The 26063-nt window shown below is 38.9% G+C and overlaps 2 protein-coding genes across 18 annotated transcripts in view; one reads left to right on the forward strand and one right to left on the reverse strand.

The window, feature by feature from the left end:
• Positions 1-2672, forward strand: part of DOCK7 (dedicator of cytokinesis 7) — a 219732-nt gene extending 217060 nt beyond the window's left edge. For all 13 annotated transcript variants that reach the window (XM_032303467.1, XM_032303470.1, XM_032303473.1 and 10 more), the window contains one exon: positions 2057-2672. In XM_032303467.1, the coding sequence (XP_032159358.1) occupies positions 2057-2099 (43 nt within the window). In that variant the 3' untranslated portion in view covers positions 2100-2672. The remainder of the gene's footprint in view (positions 1-2056) is intronic.
• A 1610-nt stretch (positions 2673-4282) lies between these two features.
• Positions 4283-17109, reverse strand: USP1 (ubiquitin specific peptidase 1). 5 transcript variants are annotated; one of them, XM_032303486.1, is made up of 10 exons: positions 17021-17109; positions 14051-14289; positions 12155-12275; positions 11514-11618; positions 10813-10973; positions 8882-9573; positions 8032-8202; positions 7188-7389; positions 6828-6860; positions 4283-6262 (listed from the first exon to the last, which is right to left on the reverse strand). In XM_032303486.1, exons 2-10 carry the CDS (start codon positions 14218-14220, stop codon positions 5527-5529), a joined length of 2391 nt encoding a protein of 796 aa, XP_032159377.1. In that variant the 5' UTR covers positions 14221-14289; positions 17021-17109; the 3' UTR covers positions 4283-5526. The 5 variants fall into 5 exon arrangements, with proteins under 5 accessions (XP_032159377.1, XP_032159376.1, XP_032159373.1 ...); XM_032303485.1 differs by lacking the exon at positions 17021-17109 and adding an exon at positions 16871-16956; XM_032303482.1 differs by lacking the exon at positions 17021-17109 and adding an exon at positions 16513-16624.
• Positions 17110-26063: the final 8954 nt, after the last annotated feature.

Raw genomic sequence — 26063 nt, forward strand, 5'->3', positions numbered from 1 at the left:
TTGCATTTTCAAACCCAAATATACATAACCACTGAATATTTTACCACCCTTTTCTTTGAACTAACAACAGTAAAGCTATTACATTGTTAATAAGTTAATATCTGGAAGACCTTTGAAGTTGCTTATATGAAAATAGAATGTACGTGCATGGTATAACATGCTACAAAAGTGAAATGAGCTATTTGATCATCTGGAAATTAGTCCCAGTTCTGCAGTGATGTAGAAAAAAATAAATCACACATGCATTCAAAGGTCTGCTAAGTGCCTGCTGTAGGTCATGTCCCCTACATGGAGCATTGTTGTAGCTGTACAATAACAGAGGGAGACAGGGGCCTTTCTAAATTCCTGACTCTCTTAAGGATAGAGAACAAACTGAGGGTTGCTGGAGGGGGTGGGGGATGGGTACTAAAGATGGCAGTCGTTATGATGAGCACTGGGTATTTTAAGTGATGAATCACTGAATTCTACTCTAGAAACCAATTTGCACTGTATATTAACTAAAATTTAAATTAAAAAATCCTGTCTCTGGCAAAATATAATTTGCATCCACCATCCTATAACTGATACATTTCCTCTTAAAATTCTCAGTGGGAAGCAATGCCAGTTCCCACTACTTTGTGCTTCCCTTCAGTCTTCTTGGAATTTTTCCTCTTTGTTGCCTTTACCCACCTCCTCTTAACTCACTTGTCCAAGGTCCTGGGAAAAGGGTACTGGGTCCTTGACACAATCAGGTCCTTTGGGAATGCTAGTCTTGCTTCCTTCAAATTTGCAGCCCATTTTAGTGGAAACATTGTATCATTCCAATCTAAAGAAGTTTTTCCCTTAACACCATAATCCTGAGTTTTGCCTTCCTCTGTGATCTATGTTATGGTCAGTCCCCCAAGCTTTTCTTAATATTGTCATTTTGGAATTATCAAACACACTTTGGTTGGGGGCTGCTGGTGTGGTGAACAGTGTCTAGCTTTCAGGGCTGGTATTTTCCCTGGAACCAGAAAACCAAGCTTTGAGATTCAAAAATGATCTTTTTTGTACCTGCCCTCACTTTTCTGGGAGATCTAAGCCTCTGGGTTTAACCTTAATTGGAGGAAGGATAAACTGAAGGAAACCAGTTTCAGAATAGAGAAAAAGACATTAAGAGGTATTGAAGAACATTATCCTCTTCACTGTTAATTTCTTGAGAACTTAGAAAATAGCATTTTCATTGAATCTGAATTTTGCTGATTAACATAACCCGGAATATTATTTTGCAGTAGGCTTAAAAGCTGTTAAGGTGGTTGGTCTCAAAGTGTGACCTTGGAACACATGGAAGGGTGTCCCAGAAACCCTGTGAGGTTTCTACTAAAGGTTTTTCACTTTTTTCACTCTCATTCTTAAGAGTACCATAGAGTTTTCCAGAGACTACATACAATATGAATATTGTGAAAGATTGAATGCAGAAGCAGATATGAGAATTTAGGCTTTCTGTGAACTAGACATTTAATAAGAATGCCACTCTCCTAAAATTCTTACAAGTTTTTAAAAACAGTGCTATTTATAGTAACATGTAATGGGTTATTTTATTAAATAATGTAAAATTTCCTTAATAATTTCTAGCATGGTGAATATCAATGTAGAATCCACTTTCAAAAGCTTCTTGGGGTCCTCAATTTTTAAGTATAAAAAGGACCTAATGCCCAGGAGTTTGAGAACTGCTTAACTCTTACGATTTAAAATTTTAAATAACTAGCACCTGCCTTTCTCTTTTTAATAATCACAAATCTTTTCCTGAAATCTCTCCCCTTATTCCTTTGCTCCTGTTTCATCACAATATCTAATACACCTATTGGACAAATGAGTAAATGCTCAATGCACTTGGCAAAGTGGTTACTGTAATATACTTTTAATCTATAAAACCAGAATATATAAAGCAGAATGTATAGGATGGACATGTAACTTGAAAGTTAGTAACTCTGATGGCAAAACTTTGAGATAGCTCTGCAGAAAGAAGTATGTAAAGCATAGTTTAAAGAAATATGCAAAAATTATTTATACTTATATCCTTTCATTTTCTCCCCAGAGATTCCTTCAGTCGGATGAGCCTGCGCAAAATGGATCTTTAAAATAAATGTACTTGTCTTACTCATTTGAAGAGAGCCATGTATTCAACACTGAGTGTGAAAAGATTTATTGAAAAACAGGACTTGGGGCTAAATTCTGGAAATTCTAGCATTAATTTACTACTCATTGAAGAATGCGGTGGCCAAAACAGTATCAAATGTAGATCACTGAAGTTTGAGAATCATGGCCATGGTTTCTCATGTTCTGGTAATATGCTGTTATCTTTTTTTAAGACTCAAAAGTAATGACTCACTATACATTTACTATTATTTATACCATAGCTAATGTTAAATTTATTTACTTTAAGTTTGTATTTTTTAATTTATATTACCATTTATAGATTCATTTTGGAACCATTTTAAATGTAGTAATGCTTATTTTAAAGGTACTATTAAATATGTGAACGTTTACATATTTTACTGAGTGAGACTTTAAAAATTTTTATTGACAGAAACAGAGAATTTTGAGTTGATTCAAGAACTAGTTCCAAAACTAGCAAAGTTTTAAAAATGAAAATTGACATTGTATGGGCCAAAGAGCCCAATATTAAATAAATGAATAAATGGGTATAGATAGATATGGATAACTGGTTTGTGAAGTCTTAAAACAGGTTTCTAAGTTATTTTCCACTTACAAACCAAAACCAAAACCAAAAACCCAAAAAAACCAACCAGGGATTTGGGATAAATTATAGAGTAACTTTACCTGATGAAACTTTTGTCTGTAACAATTAAATACTGGAATAGCTGCTACCAGTCACAGTAGCTTAATCTTTGACTCTGAGTCTTGTTATACTGAGAATATGAACTTCATGACTTTCAGCAACTAGTGAATGATTCCTGTCTTTCAAATTAAACAAGCCGGTCATTTTATGAGTTTGGTCATCTAAACTGGTAAACTAGAAATCTACTTTACATCACCATAAAAAGGACACCAAGAGCTGGTATTTGATTTTAATCTACCAGCTGAATGAAAAGTTTAATTTTTTAACACCTATATAAACTTAATGTAAAAGGTAAAATTAGCTGTTTTAATTGAAATTAAGATTTAAAGTAACTTTGTAATTTAAAGTAAGTAATTTAAAGTAACTTTGACATGAAAAACTAAGGCAAAAATCCTTTTGAAAATATATATTGCAATTACTTTCGGCCAGGTTTGTCAAAAAACTACCTATTAATGATTTTTGGAAGTGTTTTCAACAGTTTTTTCTTTGTGTAATAATACAGCTTATAGAAAGGCATCATTTTTAATATGTCCCTTTAATCTATTGACCAATGACATGAATCACTTAAAAACCGATTAAATATGGTGCCTTCATTCTGTAGTTGATATTGAAACAAGATCTCAAAAATGTCTGCCTCTCCTAAGACTATAGGGGATGGTTGATACCCTTCTGCAGCCTACCTTTATAACTGGCAGCATTATCTCAAATTCATCTTATCTACATCAATCCAAAGACTGAAGCACAAGATTTTTCAGATGAGTCAACAGTGTTGGACGAAAAGGGGTAGACTGGAGTCAGAAAGGAATAACCCCAAAAACAAATTTGGGGACAGAGGATCCACATGAACAATAAGGAAGTACAAGGAGTCAAGAATGGAAATTCATTAAAACAAATATAAGGTAACACTCTCTCCTCTTAAGGGCAAGGGATGGGGGAGGTATATATAAAGGAGAGAATATAAAGTAATCCTTAGGTCATTACTTACTAGATTATATCATGTAAGAGCTTGGAATATTTCACTTAAATCTCAGTGATAGTATCAAGAACTTTAGAATTTATATAATTGTGATTTAATTACCATGTAATAGTTTTCTGACTTGAATTAAAAACAGGCTTCCTCTGAGAACAATGGTATGATACTGAACACTTCCTTACTTTCCACATGCTTCCGTTTTCTTAAAGCTTTCTCATATCAAGAATCTATACCAATAGTTCTTGGCTATCTCTTGAATATGAAACCCAGGCTATATCCTGGAACTACTCCATCAGAAGCTTATGAATAGTGTTCAGGGCTTTTGCATTTTAAAAGTTCCATTAATGATTCTTACTCTATCAGAAACTTAAAGGTAGTGTTCAGGGCTGTTTCTTTTTAAAAGTTCCATTAGTGATTCTGAATGTAGAATGAGGTAAGAACCATGACATTTTATATCACACCATCCTGTGGAAGAACAGAAGACATGATTTAACTGTGTGACTAATTTATTAGTTAACAGGTACTCTTATTTGTTGAAATAGGGGTATAAAAGTGTTACTCTAATGGCATTATATATTCTTCAGATTTTTTTAATTTCTTAAGCCATAAGGTAACTGATCATTTACCAATATAATATACATTTAGAATGAAAATTTAACATTTTTGTGTGTGCACAAAGCATTACCTTTACGGATTCCATAAAGTTATGTCTACTTTAAAGCACTACTAGAATGCAGCAGTTTTTACTATAAACTTAAGTATGACAACATGGATGGACTAAGAAGTTTCTCCTATTTGAAAAATCTCTTCACCTCCAACTGTCACAGTATTATTAAAGGTAATTATGCATGTTTTTTCTCTTCTAGGTATGTATGTGCAGATATGCATATATTATACATACACATACATTTTCTTACGAGAACTCAGCTACAATTATTAAAAAATATGCAAGTAAAAAAATTTGAGTTGTATACATAGTTGTTAAGCAGTTTAAATTTTATTGACCTCCCGGTTTTTAAAAAAAAGTTAAATTTAAGGTCACACCTCTAAATTTGATATACTATATATACAGATCGTGCAGAATATGACTATGAAGAGATACAAATTAGTCCATGCCCAAGAAGATTTACTAGAATACAGAATCATTTTCATAAATACATATAAAATTCTTGTGAAGATAAAAGGGGACTAGCTGTCCAGGTTTTCTGAGACTTTTCAAAGTGATTCAAGGCACAAAATATACACTACTGTGAATACACACATATTCCAGACTTTGTGCCTCTAAATACAACCCATTAAAGATTTGGCTTCATGACTTATAAAACTAAATGTACTGAATGAGATTCTGCTTCTTAGCTGAAAAACCACAGGACCTATAAACATCATATAATAATTACTCCAAAATATGGAGATACAAATACAAGCACTTTATTTTAAAAAGCAAACACAAAGATAGGTGTAAATTCAAAAGTGTTTAAATGCTTTCCATTTGAATAATTCAATTAAGAACCTATACAAGTTTATTTCCAGAAGCTAATGCATCACTAGTCTCTACTATGAGAAATGAATTCTAAAAATTAACATGGTTTTCAGTAATTCAAATTTCACTATATAAAAACCTAGAGAGACCAATAATAACCAATAGCTTCAAAAGATAAGCTAGACTCTTTGATGTAATCAACTTTACCAGCTTTTGTCCAGGTCTAATATATACATAAGGAAAATACTCACTCTATAATTTCTTATAAAATAGCAAATAAGGAGTAGATGTAGGAGATGTAGAAGGGGAAAGAGAATTCAGAAAGTCCTTCTCTTCTGTAACTTTTACTTCAGAATCATCAAAAAGTAACCACTTCCCTTCATACTCCTTTAAGCTTTGCACTACATATGAAATTTTGTTCTCAAATCCACTAAAGTTAATGCCTGTTTGGTCACTCGATTCCTTGTTTGTATCAAATTCATGGGTCCCGTTAGTATTGTTAGTCTCAGAATTTCTATTTTCAGCAAATGCTGTACTGGCAACTTTATCGGAATTAGATGCTTTGTTGTATAGCTCATAATCTGCTTTGCTCTTTTGTCCTCCAAGAAGTCCAATAGCTTCTACATTTTTTTTGTTCAAAACTTTACTTGGCTGTGTATTTCCACTGACTCTAATTGACACTTCTTCATCATCATAATTTTCAACCACACCCCTTGCTTCCTCCTCATTCAATGGTTCTGGCTTACCTATTTCACACATTTGGTCGATTACAAAATTTCCCTTATCTAGCTCTAAACTGTTAAGGTCGGTGACTTTAACAGAAGCAGTGTAATGCCCACTACTGATGGTAATGCCACTGTGCATCACAACTGCAAATAATCCATAGCTGTCGTTGGTTGGCTTTGTGCTCCATTCTTCTAGTGACAATTTAAGAGGTGTCAGTAAAGGAGTGTTGATCTTGGAAAGTCCACCACCATAACAATCAAACCTTTGGAAGGAAAGAAAAAAAAAAGTTTTCTGCAATTCCACTTTATATATATTGTTTTACCCCCAAATGTGAAACCAAGTAGATGTCTGAATGACCCTTAATATTTAGTGCTTATACAAACATAAAAAACTGACTCTAATTTTGTACACTTAAATGTATGCAAAGAAAAACTGAAATAAGTGCTAATATTCAGCTCTTTCTGTGAAGGATATAAGGCATTCTCCCTTTCATATTCTTTACTTTTCTAATTTTGTACAATGAGAAAACCAGTTTCTTAAATGGCATTTTAACTTCAAAATCCTTTATAGTTTAGTAAGTAATTTTAATATGGAGGCTTTCGCTACCAAAATTTGGAAACAAAAATAAATGATAGCAAAGAAACTGTCCACAGAAAGAAGGCACTAAGTGTCATCTTCAGGCATAATAAAGTGTGTAGAGAGCTAGTGGGCTGCTCTCATAATTTCAAACAGTTCATTAACATGTATATATGTCATGAAGATACTTGAATTTTCAACAAGAAGAGAATCTCTCATTCTTGAAAGAACTAGTTTGACTCCTGGCTTACCTTGAAAATGAAACAATCTTGCCTTTTTCTCCCCTCAAAAAAAAAAAAACTTAAATGTTATATAAAATCTGCTGCTTTCATCAATTCAACTTGAAACTATTTGTAATAAGGAATGAAGATTAAAAGATGTGGGAAGAAATCCTAGAATACGTATTTACACCAAAAGGATTTAAAATGATGCATTTTTATAAGTTAACTCTTAAAAGCAGAACAGACTTTTCTAAGGTAATCTTCATAAATTACTTCATTTCAGTAGTTTATATTATGCTATTACGCTTTTTTGTTACTATTATAGTATTTTGAACAAAACTTCTTATAGCAGCTCATTTTTTTCATATAGCTTTTATTTATAATACTCACTCCAAGCCACTAGCAGCAAAGCACTTCAAATGAATAGTTATAACTTCAGGCATTTTGTCAAACAAAAGACTTCGTTCAGCTTCAGTATAATGATGGCAATTTTCACAGAAATATTTATCTTCTCCTACAATCCTCTCCACTGAAGCAAACTGTGAAATTGCCCATCTCAGTGTCTTCATTTCTGTTTTTGGCTCTGGAGAAACTACATGAGAGAATTCCTTTCACTCACAAATGAAAACCTCTCAGACATTTAAAAAATTAAACACGTTCCATATTCAAAATTAGCATGATTTCAATTGACTAATCCTTTTAAATGATAAAAACATTCCTTTGAATTTCAGAAACTTTTAAGTTCATCCTCAACAGTATATATATTTAAATATTTATATTTGAGAAGCCAAAGTATTAAGGTGATAGGGACAGCAAAATGAGAATAACCTACTTTCTGAGTGTTAAGACACAGGCTTTAGTTCAGCTATTAATTTCCGATATCTGAACAGGTAAAGCCGGTCTCCTGATCACTTCCCATATCCTTTCCCTACTTTTTGTTGTTTTATACTAAACAGTGGCTCAGATATGTAGCTCAAAGACTAAGATACCCAAGAGTTATTAAAGCATTTCATTTTCCCACTACACACATCAAAATAAAGATGCCAACAATTTTCCAAATGCTATTAACGAGTGAATCTACATGAGCAGCAAGACTTTATTACACCAGAAACAATTAAAAGCCAGCTCTTTTTCCCCAGTAATTACACAAGCTACTATGAGACCGTGTTTCATTGAAGAAAACTGCTTATTCCATGATCAACACACGTCCATACAAGACTCCAATTCTGCTTACTTTCAGAACTCTCCTCTACTTTGGAAAGCTCATCTTCTTGTACTGGTACACTGATGTCCTGAAAATCTTCTCTTCTTTCTGTTAAACTTTCACATTCTAAGCAACGAGTCCTCAATACCAGCTGACCTTGAAATAATTTCTCTACTAGCTCAAAACCAATTTGCTCTGCACCTAAAAAAAAAAGGGGGGGGTACTTTTCAGCATAGCCCACATAACCAATAGTTCAATTACAGCGTAAATTTGCTTATTAGCATTAAGAGGTGCCTTACTCATGAACTCTAAATTCCCTGTAAAGATAACTATGATTCATCTTCAAAACTATGTCATTTTAATTCCCTTCCCAGGGGCGCCTGGGTGGCTCAGTGGGTTAATTCCCTTCCCAAAGACATTTCTATAGGAATAACCCCAAAGAAGTACAACACTGTTGGTAAAACCCTTAACCATGTCAATACTATACATATTTGTGAGATCTGCATGAAACTAGGTAGAAATCCAGTTTGAGTATAGTGTAACTACTAAAGTTCTCTAAAAATGTATTTCACTAAAATGCAATTTCTCAAGTTTATTATCAAGTACTGCTTTCAAAAGGAGTTAAAATAATTCTCTATTAAAATATATCAAACTCCTTGTTTACAAACCAAAAATTAACATTACCCTACTTTAACATCACCTTAAGATTAATAAGATTTATACACACACATCTAAGCAGTGTTTAAAACATAATTCATGTTGTTAAAATTTCCTCTTAAAACTTGAAGCAGATTTACATTGTACATGTATCTAAGAACATTACAGTTCTGTAGCTGTTAATCCTCCTACCTATCAAAGTCTAAGAATAAATTATACTGACCTTTGTTTATGGGCTTAACTTCATTAACATTAACAGGCTTAACATTATTCCCTGGAGACTCAAGTTCACAACCATTAGTTGTGTTATCATTTTCACACTTCCCCAAGTCCTCTTCAAGATCATATTCATTTTCTTTCAACTGTCCTTTGGATCCCTGGTTGGTTGTTATTTTCCCCAGACTACAGAATTTAGAAAGAATGCTGGGTTGCTTAGCTGCAGGCTTTAACCAATTTATTTTAACTCTTGATTTCTTTTGTGAGGGTCTTGCACTTTCATTTTCAGAAACATACTTGGGGATTATTTTAGAAGGAATCTCTAATGTATCACCGGTAGCTTTCCTTTTTGATCTGGTTTGTCTCTGGTTCTCTTCCAATGACTGATGTTCCTTAGATACTTTAACTTTTTTCTTCATGTTACCAAATTCAGTGTCATTTTTTCTTTTCCCATTTCCTTTTGCGAGTTTTTCTTTATAGTCTTCAGAATGCCTCAGGTTGTCCATCTCTATGCTGTTAATACCACTCATTTCCTCTTTCTGATGAGGTTTTTCTTCTACCTTAGTAGATAATTCTACCACATTTTTTACTTCTTCTTTTTTTAGGAGTTGGCATGTTTCTTGAATGTTTCCCAAAATACACTGTAATACTTCCTGTGCATCATGCTGTAGATATCCTTCATACATAGGGTTGAGTTCCCTATAAATAAAAATTTCCATTTCATCTATTCTAGTTTTAAAGATAGAGTACAAAAAACCCTTTCTATAGAGAAATTAATTCCTTTAGAGGGATATCAAATTATTTTAAAAATCTTAATTTTTATTCAACTAATTTGAAACTTACCTAAACTTATAAAAGTAAATATAAATTTTACCACAAATACTTTTATCCTCTTCTAAATACTAGTAACAGCTACTATACATATAGTTTACCATATACCAGGTTTTACTCAAAAAAACATAATTCTAACAATAATCCTGTAAGATAAGTACTACTATCACCCTGATTCAGGTAAGGTAGCTTGCTCAAAGCCAGGATGCAAACCTGGTCTTGGCCAGCATGCTATACTACCCTGCCCATCAACAAACACAGAACACTGTATTTACACCCTGGTTTTTGTTTTGTTTTGTTTTTTTACTCACACACCCAACACAAAGCTCAAACTCAAAACCCCTAGAGTAAGAGATGCCTGCTCTACCAACTAAGCCAGCCTAGGTCTATTCTTAAAACTAAACATTTACCCTATACCATACAGATAAAACTATTTTATATACTGGATAAAGTTTCATTTAGGACAATACAAAGAGGGATGTCTGGGTGGCTTAGTCGATTAAGCATCTGCCTTTCATTCATCAAGCCCCACACCGGGTTCTCTGCTCAGCTGGGAGGCTTCCTCTCCCTCTCTCCTGCTTATGGTCTCTCTTTCTAAACAAACAAAAAGAAATCTAATCCAGTTAATAGTTCTGCAAGTCCATACAACAAAACTGGATATTTGCAACTTACAGTTCTTATGCATAACATATTCTGAATAAAAACCTTTAATTCCTAATGTGAAATTTCTTAGGACCAAATATATTTGAGAAATCCAGTATTTTTCAGATCAAAAATACAGCACTTAACAAAGATTTTTCACCAGCAAGACAGGACAGTATCCCATAACTAAACAAACTACTATTTCTACAGAAAAATGTATGAATATTCACTTTATATATCAGAATGAATAAAGACTATAAAAAGCCTCCTACCCATTCAGATCTAATGAATTTATTTATACCAAACTTACCAAAGGAATGTCTAATCTCCAGAGCCTCTGAGATACTAGGGAGTAGATCTGTAGTTTCTGTTTTCCTTGCCCTTTATTCCCTCATGTATCATTCTCCTCCAAAGAGAGCAATAGCTTGCTAACACGGAATCCTAAAGTTTTATTAAAGGCTATACCTGAGTGTGTTAAGCAGTCGCCTTGGCTGAGTAGCAAGTTCATCAGTGTATTTCTCTGGATTTAAGAGAAAGCTAGCCTGAAGCTGTTCAACTGAAATGATCAAGGACTGTAAGCTGCATATTAGTTCATAACTTGCCAAAGAATCTTCTTTGCAATTTCCCTGTCAAAAAAGAAAGCCACAAACCATTAAACAAATTAAGTTTGTTCCCCCTTTTCTTTGTCTCACTAGCCAATATTAGCTTTGCTAAATTTCATTTCATTATTAACACTAATTTTGCAGAGGTATACAAATAAATTAAAAAATTTTAAGAGTATTTTTTAATTACTTTGTAAGAGAATGGTTTTCTGATTGACTAAGTTCCAAGGCTTCTTTATATTTACTTAAATTTTAAAAGTGACTACTTGAAAACAGTAGGTTAAGTAGCAGATGGTACAAGGGTATGATAAACTGCTGGCTGTGGCATATAAATGATAGTGTTTATGCATAAGCAATAACTGGAGGGCAGGAGGAGACATTGTAAAAGGTGATAATGTAGTTAGCTAACCTACAGGAATGGGGGGAGGAAAGCCTTTCTGAAAACAAAGGATACTGAGAAATTTCTCAGTTATCCTCCTCCCAAATCTTCTCTGTATCTGTTACTTCTTCATTTCTAAGCAAGTGAATTTCTACTACTTTACTTTTTATATATTCTTTTTTTACCTTATCTTTTTGATTGGTTTCATCTTTTAGGGCTTCTTTCTTCCTTGAAATAATGTTAAATAAGTGCTTCACTCCAGATTTAAAACCAGGACAAAAATATAATACCTATAAAAAATAAGAGTGTCTGAGTGTTTATCTGCATTTTTGATAGAGCACTTTTAAATGTGCATTAGTTAAAATTCTGAGATTAACATATCAAAAATTGTTTTCTATTTCATCATTGTAGCCAACTGTCTACCCTCGCTGGCATCAAAGCACTGAGGCTGGGCACATACTACTAAGACTTATGGTTATAGGGTAGAGCATAAAGCAGAGTTCCAAAGGTTAAAATTCTTATCACCAGAGCACTAGGAATCAAGCACAAAAACTAAGGGTTTGGCATCTTCCAATTAACCAAAGTCAATTCAATTTTGTTATCCCAATTTCATCTAATGTATTACTTTCTCTCACCCCAAAGGAAGCTGATAACATGCAATTTAGAATCATTACTTTAGCCCAATCCAGTTTATTTACAATCAAAGGCAAAGACATATATATGGACAATTAAAATACTCCCAATAATCTGAAATTCTCAGAACATTAAATATGACATCATGCTTTGCCTACTAAAGCTTTACTATATAGCAAAACCATCAATTTACCTGAAGTATACTATTAAGATAACAAGTATTGCCGAGATTATTCAGTCCCACAAATGGTAACAAGTTTTCTCTCTTCTCACAGTTTATAGGTGAGGACTGTGCTGCAGGAACAACTTGATCACTATAAAGTATAGATCAGAGAAAGGTCTTATGAAGTGTAGTATCTTACACAAAGTGGAAATAATACCTCCTTAGATTTAGTCTTTTCCCAAAAACTGGATGAGCTGAAAAGCATGTGGACTTTATTCAGTTGACACTTGAGGAGAAAAAATCTGTACAGGTGTAAATATTGCTACCTACCCAGAATAAAAGTTTTACAAGCACTTTATTATTTTTTTTAAAGATTTTATTTGACAGACAGAAATCACAAGTAGGCGGAGAGGCAGGCAGAGAGAGAGAGGAGGAAGCAGGCTTCCTGCAGAGCCGAGAGCCCAATTCGGGGCCCGACCCCAGGACCAGGACCTGAGCCAAAGGCAGAGGCCCCAACCCACTGAGCCATCCAGTGGCTACAGTGTAGGCGCCCCTATAAGCACTTTAAAAATATCATACACAGGGACGCCTGGGTGGCTCAGTCAGTTAAGCCGCTGCCTTCGGCTCAGGTCATGATCCCGGAGTCCTGGGATCGAGTCCCACATCGGGCTCCCTGCTCAGCGGGGAGCCTGCTTCTCCCTCTGCCGGCTGCTCTGCCTGCTTGTGCTGTCTCTCTCTCCCTCTAACAAACAAACAAATAAATAAATAAAATCTTTAAAAAAAAAAAAAAATCATACACAACAAGCCTCTAAAGGATTCCATCATGAAGCTATTAATCCCATTTTAAAGAGAATAGAAAACTGAACAGGTACTGTGATTAATGAACCAAACATGACATTTTTAAAAGTAGTCTAACTCTTGGGAGCCTGGGTGGCTCAGTCTTTAAGCATTGCCCTTCAGCTCAGGTCATGGTCCCAGGGCCCCGCTTAACGGGAAGCCTGCTTCTCTCTCTCTCCCACTCCCCCTGCTTGTGTTCCCTCTCTCACTGTGTCTCTCCATCAAATAAATAAAATCTTAAAAAAAAAAAAAAAAAGACTAGTCTAACTCTCAATAAAAACCTGGGAATAAGCTATGACCGTATCTAGGAGAGGCAGTATACCTAAATGAGGTTCTATTAACAAAATTAAAAGGTAAGGGTCTATTAAAGAGAATCACACAGTTGTCCTTCGCTTTAAAACGAATTGTTCAAGTTTATAATTCTTTTACCTCACTTTAACAAATAGTAGGTCCTCATAGCATTTTTATTTATTTTACAGCTGTGTTTATCCCCTCAAAGTGTTTTATACATAAGAGTCACATCCCCTAAACTGATTATTGGTAAATATTGGGAAATTACACATGACCAAATCCAGTTTACTGAAACAGCAGTGCATCTATTTGTTGAATAATGACCTAGTATAGAGTACAACTAAAACAATGGTATTAAAGTATTCCATTTTGTTAAGATCTCAGTCACTGAAGGATTTATCTGCATCAAAGCACTTCTTACTTTTAAATTTATCTTAAATAAGCAACTATGCAACAGGTTTGATAATTCATACCTATTAGGAATGACTATAAAGTTTAGATATCTCAAGAACTGTTAAGTCTTCTGAACCATACACACACACACACACACACACACAAATTTCTTTACCCTTTACACAGAATGTTACTACAAACAAGTTTGAATTGAAAGATAATTTAGCCAACACATAGTTCTCCAAATGAATCTATCTGATTAGCTAATATGTTTGTCTCACTACTGTGTGTTTTTGCCTTCAGAGACTATCAGGTCAGAATGTCTGGAGATATCAAAGTTCACTGCTGCCTCACTGATAATGGAATTTTTAAAATACAGAAATAGACTTAAAATAAGATACATACATTTCAGATCCTCTATATTCAGAAGGCTTTTCTTCATTTTCTTGAGATTCTGTGAAATCCAAGGCTCTCTTAGTTTCCTTTTTCTGAAAAAACTTCAAGGAAAGTCTGTTTTTCTTTGATGGGCTACCTCTTGAAAGCCCATTACTTTCAGTAGGTATGACACCAGGCATTTTCTCTTCAAATCCCAAGGAGTTGACAAGTAATAATTTATATAAGGATGTTGTAATCACCAATCATATCTGTTAATCGCAGAGAGAAGATTTCATTACTTTCCAGTTTATCTGGTGGAAATACAAAATCATTAATTTTGAAAATTTACTAAGGAATGGAACTAATTAGAACTTCACATTTGAAAACCCATTTCTTAGCCAATAAAAGGCACTCGATGCTTACTGCTTAAATGAAGGCGCTTGCCATTTGTCCGTAACTTTCCTAAACAAGAAAAAATACGAGATACTGAACTTTTCATAAGTCTACTAGATTAAGGGTCACATCACAAAATAACCCCATTTTAGTACATCTACAGTAAAGTAGTCTTGAGTAAAAAGTTAATTTTTATTTTAGCTTATTCAGAAAACACTGACTAACAACCATCTCTAATTCTTAAGTACAAGGGGAGAAAGAGAAAGGGATGAATGGGAAGACAACAGTGCTCAGAGTGAATGAATGAGTCTTCCTTCCAAGGTCTCTTCTAGTTATTAATATGAATACATGAAATGAATTCTTTAAAAAAACTTCTTTCAGGTATAATTTGCACAAGTCACTATGCTGTACACCTGAAACTAAAATAAAGTTATGTGTCAGCTATACTCCTAATTAAAGTGTAACTGCATATAAGCAAAGGCATACATCTGATGTTCAGTTATACCTAAAAACTTGAGTGAAAAGTAGTAAAACGTGTAGCTGGGATAGTGGTGTAAACAACTGCTGCACTTTGTGCAGACCAACTTTTTACGCACTAAACACAATACATTACTGATTTTCCGATCACTTTTTAAAAAACTATAAATTTTTTTAATGCTCCTCAGAGTAGAAAAAAATATTTTGACTTTTGCAACCTTTTTTATTAACTTGTTAAAATTTCTGAATGAAAAAAAACTCTAGCAGTACTTGTGATAGTTACTTTAAACACCCGTCCTACTTTCATGAAGATATCTGGGGGGAAATTATCTGACTGGAATATTAGAGCACAAAAGCTCGACAATGACTGTCAAATACACAGTAATAGAAGGAATAGATAAACTAACAAAATTCACTCAAACTCCATCTTTACTAATAAGCTAACACAATAATAAACTAATGCTTACTAATAACCATTTCATAATAAGATCGGCTGCCGCTGATCTGGGAATTCGCAACTTTGAACTCAGTAGTGAAACCACATTTTTGAGACAACTCAGAAGTAACTGGAAAGTTGACCATTTCCCCATCCCCCCTCCCAACTCAATTTACCCTCCTAGCCACTTAATGCTACTGATGGAAAGCTTATCACGAAAATAAATCAGCTTGCACCAAGTTGTCAGGGATCTCTAAGCATTAACGATTCTTGTCAAAGGTTTTTCTTGGGAGCCAATTCTTAGATATAATGGAAAGTGTATTCTCTAACCGGATTTAAGTACATATTAGAAAAAAATGAGGACGCAGTTGAAATAACGGATAAATCCTAAGCAATATACCCTCCTGGCTCCCTCAAATCACTCACATTTGACATAACTGACAATGTCACATTTTTACCAGGTGCCGTATGTCACACCGCTTCTTGCTCCTGGTTTTCCTTAAGTCTAAATCAAATTTCGCACAAAACACAACAAATAGAGCATTAACTGCTCTTGAACAAATAAATGACAGTGTGAACCTTCAGTTTCTAAATTAGTTTTAAGTTTTTCCCTTTGCAAGACGACACGACTTAATTCCAATTTTTCAGGAAAAACGTAAAACAAGGATAGCATCCTCGACAAAGGTTTAAAACACGTGGCCTTCTAAATACTTCTACAAATACTCAAGAGTGCGCGATAAAATTTGTCAATTCCCGACACTGGACAACGTGAATGGAAACACTTGCTCCAGACCCCGCACCACCCCGGGAACACAAAAGTGGAGAGACTAAGCTGTGCTGCCGTGCGTGCCCGTCAGACACGGCCCGGGCCCGGCGGGAGGTTGGCGGGTGGCGGTGGAGACTCCGGCCCCCCTCGCCCGAGAAGCTGGCCTATTTACGCCCAGCCCGCACCTGCCTCCCGAAACCCCTGCGGCGGCAGGAGAGGCACCCTGCCCCCGCCACACCACACACACACACACACCGGTGCCCTTTCGTCTGGCAGCTTGGCAAGGGCGCCGCAGCCAAGTGGTCCTGGCGTCTCCCCCGCGGCGCTGACACCGGGGTCCCAGGGCAGAGCCCCTCGGGAGCCGGCCGAACTTGCCTCGGCGCCCAAGCTCCGGCCCCTCCTCCCCAGGCCCTCCCTTACCTGGTCATGGCCCAAAGCGAGGTCCGCGGCGGTGACGCCCCGAGTGCAGCCGGGATGGGTGTGGGTGCGACAGGTGAGACCCTGCCCGGGGCCCCGGGGACCCCGGACCCAAGGAAAAGCTGGCCGGATCGCCCTCCCCACAGGGGAGTGACCATTCGCTCTCAAGAGCGGGAACCCGGGCTGCCACTCGGTCCTGCCCTGCGCCGGCACCAACTACATCCCGGGAGCGACGCCCGCCCCACCCGCCCCCGCCCCGGGATGGCAAGGAGCACCAGAAGTAGCCCCGTTGGCCCAGCGCCTGAACCGCTAGGGTCTTTCCCACTCCACCACCGAGGGGAACTTGGCGCGTTTTCCTCACTCTCAGGACCCCCGTGTTTTAGCCTCCGCCCGCGCCAGCACTGCGATTGGAGGTGGCGTCCTTCGAAAGTGCCGGTTCTAGTCTCCACGCTGCAGAGACGCGAAAGGCAGCAGCCGCCTCGAGACCGCCGCTCGCCCCCCTGGTACGCACGGGCTCGGGAACCAGCTGGAACGGTAGTTTCCCCAAGATCCTAACGGGTTCTGCAGTTTCAAACAGCGCAGGCAGCGTCACGGGCAGCTCGCGCGGGTCCTCGCTGAGGGCGCGCGCTAGGTGCTGGAGGCCTGGCTGGCGGGCTCGAGCCTCACACCCTTTTTTTTTTTTTTTTTTAACCATTCGTGCGCGCGAGTTGAGGAAAAGCGTACGGGTCGGGAGACGGGACAGGGAGAGGACGGGACGGTATCCTTCCCCAAGAAGACGACGCTAGATGCTCAAATCCACCAATCTGCGATGAGAAATCTCCCAAACCTTGCCCCTCCCACCACCACCCAGGAGGAGCCAATCACAAGTACCTAGGCAAAAGACAAGTGGGTGGGCGGAAGAAGGCTGTCTAGCCAATACCAAAAAGAAGAGAGGAGAATTCCACCAATCATTGCTAGATATGCAAAGTACCCTTCAGGAGCTGCCCCCTCCTTCCGCTCTGATTGGCGTTCGAGTGCGCGCTTTCGCGGCCGACTGTTAAATCTGGCTCTGCGTTTTGTGAATCCTCGACGGTGGGACGCCTCCGAGGGTGCGGTTTCCGGAGTGAGGCCCTCACAATAACTCCCGCCCCGCTTTCCTGCGTACGCACTCGGGCGGGGTTACTAAGGGAGACTAGATTCGGAAAATGGCTGACGGGAGTGCTAGGTGCTCGGCGCCTGTGCTTTCTGACTGGACTCGCGGTCCCGGCCCCAGGGCCCAACAGAAACCGGAGCTGCCACGGATAACAGCAAAGTCTCAACCGTATACTGTAGCGCTGAGGCTCCTTCCTCAGCCCTTCTATGCCTCATTTTCGCTCGTTTACCCCTTCCCTTTCTCGGCCAGACACGGAAAAGAAAAGAGCATTTTTCAGACCCAGCTCTGACTGAGGGAGCTAGAGAGGGTTTCTGCGCGAGCCCTTACTAGGGCTCAGATGCGGCAAGGCAGGCTTTACTTGGTTTTTGTTTACCTTTGTTGGTATGCTTACGTTAGTGAGGTGACCCCACAAAGCAGGTAATGCAGTTAACGCAGGATAAGTTAAAATTCATTTAATCAAGCATGATTTTAGGTGACTAGTATGGTGCCAGGCATGCGTTTTTCAAGGCGCTGTGGACACGGTGTGAATGAAATACATTTCCTGCTCCACAGGGTTGGAAGTTAAACTTAAAATGATAGGAAATAATGAGTGTTAGGTAAAGGAGATCTAGAGTGGGCTGTTCTAAGTACAATAGTCCGGAAAGACCTCTCTGAGTTGACATTTGAGCAGAGAGCTGAATGAGAGTGAAACCTGGAGGAATCTCAGGGAAGAATGGTTCAGGCAAAGAGAAAAAGCAAGTTTAAAAAGTCCTCAAGTTTAATGTGCTCGGTGTTTGGGACAGAAGCAGGGAAGCTAGGGTGCTTAGAGCACAATGAGTCTAGATGTGATGATTGTGGGAAATGAGGTAAATAACGTCAGCAGGGCTCTGATTAATTAAGCAGGGTGAGGAAATGGAACGGAAGTTATTGTATGGTTTTGAGCAGGGGAGTGGCATAATTTGTAAACTGGCTGCTTGAGGTGGATAGATGGTTGACCTTCAAAAGTGCAAGCAGAAAGGTTAGCTAGGAGACTGTTCCACATACCAGGAAATAAAGTATTTGGCTTGGAATAAGGTGGTAGCAGTGGAAATGTTGAGAACTGGTAGGATTCAGGATATAGTCTGAAGTAGAGCCAATAGGATCCACTGATGGGTTGTAACAAGAAAGAGACAAAATGACAAGGATTATTTTTCCCCCAAAGCAACTGGGTAGTGGTTGGTCCTTGCTGAAATGGGGAACATTAAGGTACTAGTGGGTTTGTTGTGAGGGTCTATTGTTCTTGCACACTAAAACTAAGAGGCCTACTTTACATACAAAGATGAACCAACAGATAAGTTTGGAGCTGGGGGAGAGGGGGAGATTTGGATTGGGGGGTATAAATCTATTAGGAGTCACCAAATGGTATTTGACTGGTACAAGACTGGAAGAAATCACCTAGAGTGGACATCTTTATCCTAAAAACTCTGCAGGGCATTAATGACCTCTTCCCTTGCCAAGCCAAGAATCCTAAATCCAGGTAACTGCCTCGTAATTTTCTCACCTTAGAATCAATACCCTTTCCAAGTACACATTTGAAGAGTGAGACTTCAAAGCTCCTAATCACTGAATTTTTACAAAGAACAGTATGACACACACAGCGACTCTGAGCTACGTAAAGAGAAATTAATGCTGCTATCACTTGGTAAAATAAGCTCAGGGCGTGAGCTGCTTTCGAGGGATTGAGAATTCCTTATTTGAGCACAGAAAAGAAAGCACCGCAACTCATTCTGAAGTCGGTATAATGTTGATAACCAAAATAGACAAGGACAGAACTAGAAATGCAACTATAGGTCAGTCTTAGTTTGCCATTGTGTATCATGTACTGGGGTGTCTCATTCTCTAGTATTAGCAGAATCGTCGTTGCTACTTTCAAACTCTACCAGGACAGATAACCAATTCTAGTTTCCTATTGTAATTTTCCTTATTCTCTCAACTGACTGAGCCACCGAGGCCCCCCTGTGCTTTGACTTAAAGGTATAGAAGTGTTGGGTTTTGGAGCACCTGGGTGGCTCAGCGGATTAAAGCCTCTGCGTTCGACTCGGGTCATGATCCCAGGGTCCTGGATTCGAGCCCTGCATCAGGCTCTCTGCTCAGCAAGGAGCCCACTTCCCCCTCTCTCTCTACCTGCCTCTCTGCCTACTTGTGATCTCTGTCAAATCAACAAATAAATCTTTAAAGGGGCACCTGGGTGACTCAGTGGGTTAAAGCCTCTGCCGTCGGCTCGGGTCATGATTCCAGGGTCCTGGGATCGAGCCCCACATAGGGTTCTCTGCTCAGCAGGAGCCTGCTTCCCCCCGTCCCTCTCTGCCTGCCTCTCTGCCTACTTGTGATCTCTGTCTGTCAAATAAATAAAATCTTAAAAAAAAAAAAAAAGTAGTTTTGGGTTTTTCAGCCCTTCCAAATTATGGAACTCTTAATCCACTTAGATTATAGGCAGAGTTTCCCTCTTAGCAAAGCTGCATACCTTTCCATCCCCACTTGCATTCTGAGTAGCTCTGGCCTGAGCTAATCAAAGAACTTTGGTGAAACTGGTGAAAATTTAAAGCTAGTATATTAAGTTTATACCTTTTTCCAATTATTTTCCCTCATGCCACAAATATCTTGCAACAGGACAACAAGGGTCTCTGCGGTATCTGAGTCTTTACCACACACTGCTACTAGGTTTCCACTAAGCCAATACCACATTTATGTTAAGGCGTGTTATGTGCTGTATGAGTTTATAGGGATCAAATTCTGCATCAGATAGGAATAGGTTAATCTATGAGAAGCAACATTTTTTAAGCATCCTTAGCCAAGATGTACACATTTCCTTATCACATAAACAGAGTGGAGAGGTAGGCAGTATAGATTAGTGGTGATTCCAAGACCATGAAGGACCTAATTTCCTCCATTCTCAACATGTGGCTTCTACGTTACGGTCCAGATAGCTACTTAAGTTCCAGCCATCATGTCTACATTCTAATAAGCAGAAAGGAGGAAGACAATCTTTCCTCCTCAAAGGATACTTCCTAGAAGTTATACACACCATTCCTGCTTACAACCCATGGGCCAGAACTTACTTTATTCTCAGGGCCTGTATGTCCAATAAGTGATCATAATATCAAGGAAGAAGTATACAATAGATGTTAGAGGACAAATATTCTCTGCTCTGCTTCTACCTTCCCGACTAAATAAAAGATTTCCCCAGCTGGGGAAGCAGAAGGTTTAAAAAAAAAAAAAAAAAGTAAGGAGATGCTGCCCAGAACACGCTTCAAGGAAGGAACTGCTCCCAACCTGCAAGGAGTACTTCCAATTGTCAGCTCCATCAGGGTCTACTTCAGCTACAGAGAGAAGCCTTGCCCAAGGTCATGCCCTTTCAACAGCTAATTGCACGAGGCTGGAGTGGAAAGGCTCTGCCATTATGGCCCACCTTGGGACATATGATTTGCAATATTCACTCCAGAGCTTCTGTGCAGATTATTCAAAGCTTTCTTGCACCCATGGGGTGCCTGGGTGGCTCAGTTGATTAAGCATCCAACTCTTGGTTTCAGCTCAGGTGGTAAACTCAGGGTCATGAGATCCAGCCCCACATCAGGCCCAGGCTCAGTGCAGCATCTGCCTGAGATTCCCTTTCTCTCTCTCTTTCTCCCTCACCTTCCCGCACTGCCACTCCCTCTGCTTATGCTCTCTCTCTCTAAAATAAGTAAATCTTAAAAAAAAAAAAAAATCTTTCTTAAAACTGTATTAAAATTTGACTTCTTTCCCTATCTTCTATGTTCTGTCCCAGTGTCTGCTTCCCAAGAACCCTACCTGTGATAACTGACGGTAGGACTGGTTGGAGAAAGCAGGCAGTAAGATGCAGTCTGGGAGATGGATTATGGACCACCTGGTTGGTAGTAGATGAAACACAGGCAGTGCCGGCACAGGGTGATGGTCTAACTGAGGTGCTAATACGAGATGAATAGAATACTAGAGGTGTGACACATCAGGAATTTGAGACATATAGTAAAAGTAACTGATAAGGATAACAGAATTAGCTGACTATTGCTACGCTCCATTGGTTACAAAAAAAAGAATGAACAGTTGAGGGTAGGTAATAGGCAATTGCAAGCGAGGAGAGAGCCCGTTTGTTGCACACAAAAAAGCTCTCATTAGCAGGGAAAGAGTGGAGAAAGACAAGTAATAAGACCAGACTTTAGAGTGCTTAAAGGATGGTTAAATGACCAAAAATGGCAGGTTTGTTGTGGCAAGGTCAGGGTCATGATTGAGAAAATCTAGCATTCCAACACATGGAGGAGACATCTGCGTGGTGCTCCTGGAGATTTTCATTCCTCAGGCTCCTCAGATGCTTGCAGTGTGGGCTCACTCCTCTCTACTAAGATCTATCCTTTCCTGTGCTAGAAGCCTCTGCAGAGGCTTCTAACTGGAAGGCAACATATTCCCCTCTCCCCCAGCAGACACCGCCCACCACACACACACACACACACACACACACACACACACACACACGCCTTCTGCCACTAGGCCTATAATTAGGGTTGAATCATAGCATAACCCAGTTGGGAGGAACTGTGTCTAATAAAGGAGGTAAAGGCCTAGCCAGCATGAACCACCAGTAGCTTGAGGGGTAGGCCTGGGACTGGATTCAGAGAGGCCTTGGTCAAGGAGGCCAGACCATAAAATGGGATAGGGAAAATTCTATTGCTGGTGGAGCACTCTCCCAAAATATCTAACATCCTGACAAGGGCCCAGAGAGTTGGTGTGAACTCACTACTGTGATTGCTCCCAGAAACATGGAAAAAAAAAAAAAAACCTAACTCACTAACACTGAAATGCCTGAAATGCTAGGATGGGTAGGTAGGACAAGATTGGATAAAAAGATTCAAGGAAGTAGGTGTGTTAGAATGGATGTACTATCTACAGCCAGAAGGTTATGATCATTCTGTTCTGAAGAACAGCCCAGAGGACACCATTTATCAAGCCCACCAGAAATGCATTGGTGCAAAGGGCAGGAATATCACTAAAAAGTCCAGTGGTGGCTCTCTGCAAGTCACGGCTGAAGGTAGCAGAGGCCTCTAGAACCTGGCCCACTGATAGCAATGCTAGCTACGACAGCAATGACAATGATAGCAATGACAGGACCCCAGAGCAATAAAGACCAAGTAGCAACTCAACTACCAGAAGCCAGGGAATTACAAACATTATAATGTGAACCTAACCCACACAGTTATGGAAATGTTTAATAGACCATGGTAACCCTAAGGGCAAAATAGGTAGGCAGCCAACAAAGGTCCTATTTAATCTGTATCAGCAGAAAAAAAAAAAAAAATCAAAAATAGCTGACCAGGAGACTAAGATCCCTCACTCAATAAACTCACCATTCTTTAATCCATGTTTATACCTGAGCTAGTTTACAGATCTGGAATCACTGGCTGAAGAGGTCCTTAGGAGGAAGGGCCCCGCTACATTTCAAGTATAAATAATGATTTTCCCAGTTCATCCCCATTTACCTGGTCATTTACCTGGGTAATCGTACCTGGGGGAAATGGGAATACCCAGACATTTCAAGGACTGTTAGACACAAGGTCTGAATTGACACTGATATCCAGAGACCAGAAGCATCATCATTACCCTGTTAGAGCAGAAGCATAGAGAGGAAAGTTAATAAACAGGGTCATGACAAGGTCTAGCTCAGAGTGGGTCTTTTGGGTCTGTTGCCCCACCCAGTCATTTTCCCAGTCCCTAAATGTATAATGGGATTCACCTGTTGGGTAATTGGTACAAATCCACTGGATCCTTTGCCTGTAAAGTAACAAGCCATCATAGTGCAGAAGGCCAAGGGAGGGTTCCCTGAAATAGCTTCCCTTCCCCAGCCAAACATGGCACAGGAAGTTAAAATAATACTGCACCTCAGGAAGGGATAGCTGAAATTAGAGTCAGTCTCAAGAATTTAAAGGACACAAGGTGCAGATTCCCATCATATCTCCATTTAACTCCCCATGCGGTCCTGCAAAAAACCGACGACCCCTGAAGGATGACAGCAGATTACTGTAAAGCTCAATCAATTAGTAGGGCTGACGGCAGCTGCTGTGGCAGCTGTAGTCTACCTGCTAGAGTACATTCACACAGCCTCAGGTACTGGGTGCACACCATTCTAGATTGAGTAGATGCATTCTTTTCTATCCCAATCGTAAGAAAGGATCAGAAACAGTTGGCATCCGCATGAAGCAGATAAAAGTACACATTTGCAGCATGGCCCAGGGCTATGTTCACATTCCTGTCCTATGTTATCAAATAACCTGAAGTGATCTGGACCTTTTGGAGATCCTGAAGAACATCACATCTTCTACGACATCAATGACCTCCTGCTGATTGGGCAGGATGAGCAAATTATGCTGTAACAAGACCTGAAGAATGAAAAGGCTAAAAAACGCACATGCGTGGTGGAAGTGCCGAGAAATGTACAAAAGAAGGCTTTATCCTTATCAGATGGCTATATCCTTAAGTCGGCAGATAACGGCTGACTGAAAAGCAAGAAGTAGAAACATGAACGTGTCATTTAGATAAGTGGGGGTGAATACCAAAGATTCAGCTTTAAGTTGAAAGTAGTTGCCTAGAGGGAAGGGAAGCCTTGCTGGAACAATTTACCTTTTTAAATCCTGTACAACTTTGAAAAAAGTAAACTTAAAAAAAATTGTTTCAGTTTCTGTTTAAGCACTGTCAATGAATTATTTGTTCTGATTTCATCCCCTGGGAAAGATCAGAACAAATAGGTGCAACAGGAATAGATTATTTATGATTGGGGTGACAATTCTTCGAACCTTCACCTTCTGGGTACAAGTTTAAAAAAGGCTTAGTGTATGAACCCTTGGCCTTAATCCAGCATCTTGAGTAACCACAAAAGGCAACCAACCTCAAAACAGCTAGTAAAACCACTATCCTTAAATTTAAATAAAAGATTTCCATAAATTAAAGTCTGTTTAAAGGGTAAACCCCACTTGGCTTCAGGATTTTATACTTTGTTTCACAATCTAAAGCCTCAGGGTCAGGTGGGAGGACCTCCCATGTCTATGAAAGGAATGCCTTGCCCCACTTCCTTAATGTTTAGTAACAATTTAGTAGAGGAATGTCCGGTAAGTGGGTGGGTGCTGAGGGGGTAGCAGGAAGTCTCATAGGCCTATTTATATTTAACGGAAAGAGAGTCTTGTCTTTCTCATACCATTAAGATCCTCTTATCCTTTGTACGTTCAACTCATCCTGAAGAGCGATCTATAGTTAAACTCCAGTATTTTTTTCTACTCTGCATAAAATTTACTTCAATAAAGTACTAAGTACTTAGAGAGAAAATAAGGTCTTATTCTTTCGAGTATTATTATGGACTCATGGCTTTTTACAGTCTTAATTTGTTTTAATTAAATATAATTTTTATTTCCTTTTTGAAGCAAAAAACAGTCATATTTCAACCTGTGGGGACTCCTTTTTTATTTTTTTAAAGGTTTTATTTATTTATTTGTCAGAGAGCGAGCAAGCACAGCATAGGAAACGGTAGGCAGAGGGAAAACCAGGCTCCACATGGAGCAAGGAGCCCAATGCAGGACTTGAACCTAGGACCTGGGATCATGACCAGAGCAGGTGCTTAATGGGCTGAGCCATGCAGGCATCCCATGGGGACACCTTTTATTTATTTTATTTTATTTTTTATTTTTTTTAAAGATTTTATTTATTTATTTGACAGATATCACAAGTAGGCAGAGAGGCAGGCAGAGAGAGAGGAGGAAGCAGGCTCCCTGCTGAGCAGAGGGCCTGATGCGGGGCTCGATCCCAGGACCCTGGGATCATGACCTGAGCCGAAGGCAGAGGCTTTAACCCACTGAGCCACCCAGGCGCCCCCCATGGGGACACCTTTTAAACAGACGTCCAGGTCTTTCAACATTTTGAAAGCATCCTTGCCTTTGAGGAAATTCTTACTGGGGTGCCTGGGTGGCTCAGTGGGTTAAAGCCTCTGCCTTCGGCTTGGGTCATGATCCCAAGGTCCTGGGATCAAGCCCCGCATTGGACTCTCTGCTCAGCAGGGAGCCTGCTTCCCTTCCTTTCTCTCTGCCTGCCTCTCTGCCTACTTGTGATCTCTCTCTCTCTCTGTCCAATAAATGAATAAAATCTTTAAAAAAAATTTTTTTCTTACTAACTTGATTGTACTATGTAATATTTTGTTTTCCCATGCTGTATGTTTAAACCACAATATTATTAAAGGCTTATAAGCCTTAATTTAAAAAATGAATCTTATTTAAGTATGTCAAAAGTTACTGTATATTACTTTATCATTTCATTCTGGGCTTTGAAAAGAGCCCACGTAGTTTTCTTTCTTTCTTTCTTTTTTTAAAGATTATTTATTTGAGGGGTGCCGCTGTGGCTCTGTGGCTCGGTG

The sequence above is a fragment of the Mustela erminea genome, chromosome 10 (genome assembly GCF_009829155.1).
Source record: "Mustela erminea isolate mMusErm1 chromosome 10, mMusErm1.Pri, whole genome shotgun sequence".
Lineage (NCBI taxonomy): Eukaryota > Metazoa > Chordata > Mammalia > Carnivora > Mustelidae > Mustela > Mustela erminea.

Bases quoted from the DNA above. Each gene is read 5' to 3' on its own strand.
- USP1 (XM_032303486.1), bottom strand. From the start codon at position 14,220: ATGCCTGGTGTCATACCTACTGAAAGTAATGGGCTTTCAAGAGGTAGC. The intron at 11,619-12,154 runs GTAAATTGATGG...TATTTTTTATAG, and splicing joins ATCTTAATAGTATACTTCAG to GTATTATATTTTTGTCCTGG. The intron at 6,861-7,187 runs GTGAGTATTATA...TTTTTTTTTGAG, and splicing joins TTTGCTGCTAGTGGCTTGGA to GGGAGAAAAAGGCAAGATTG.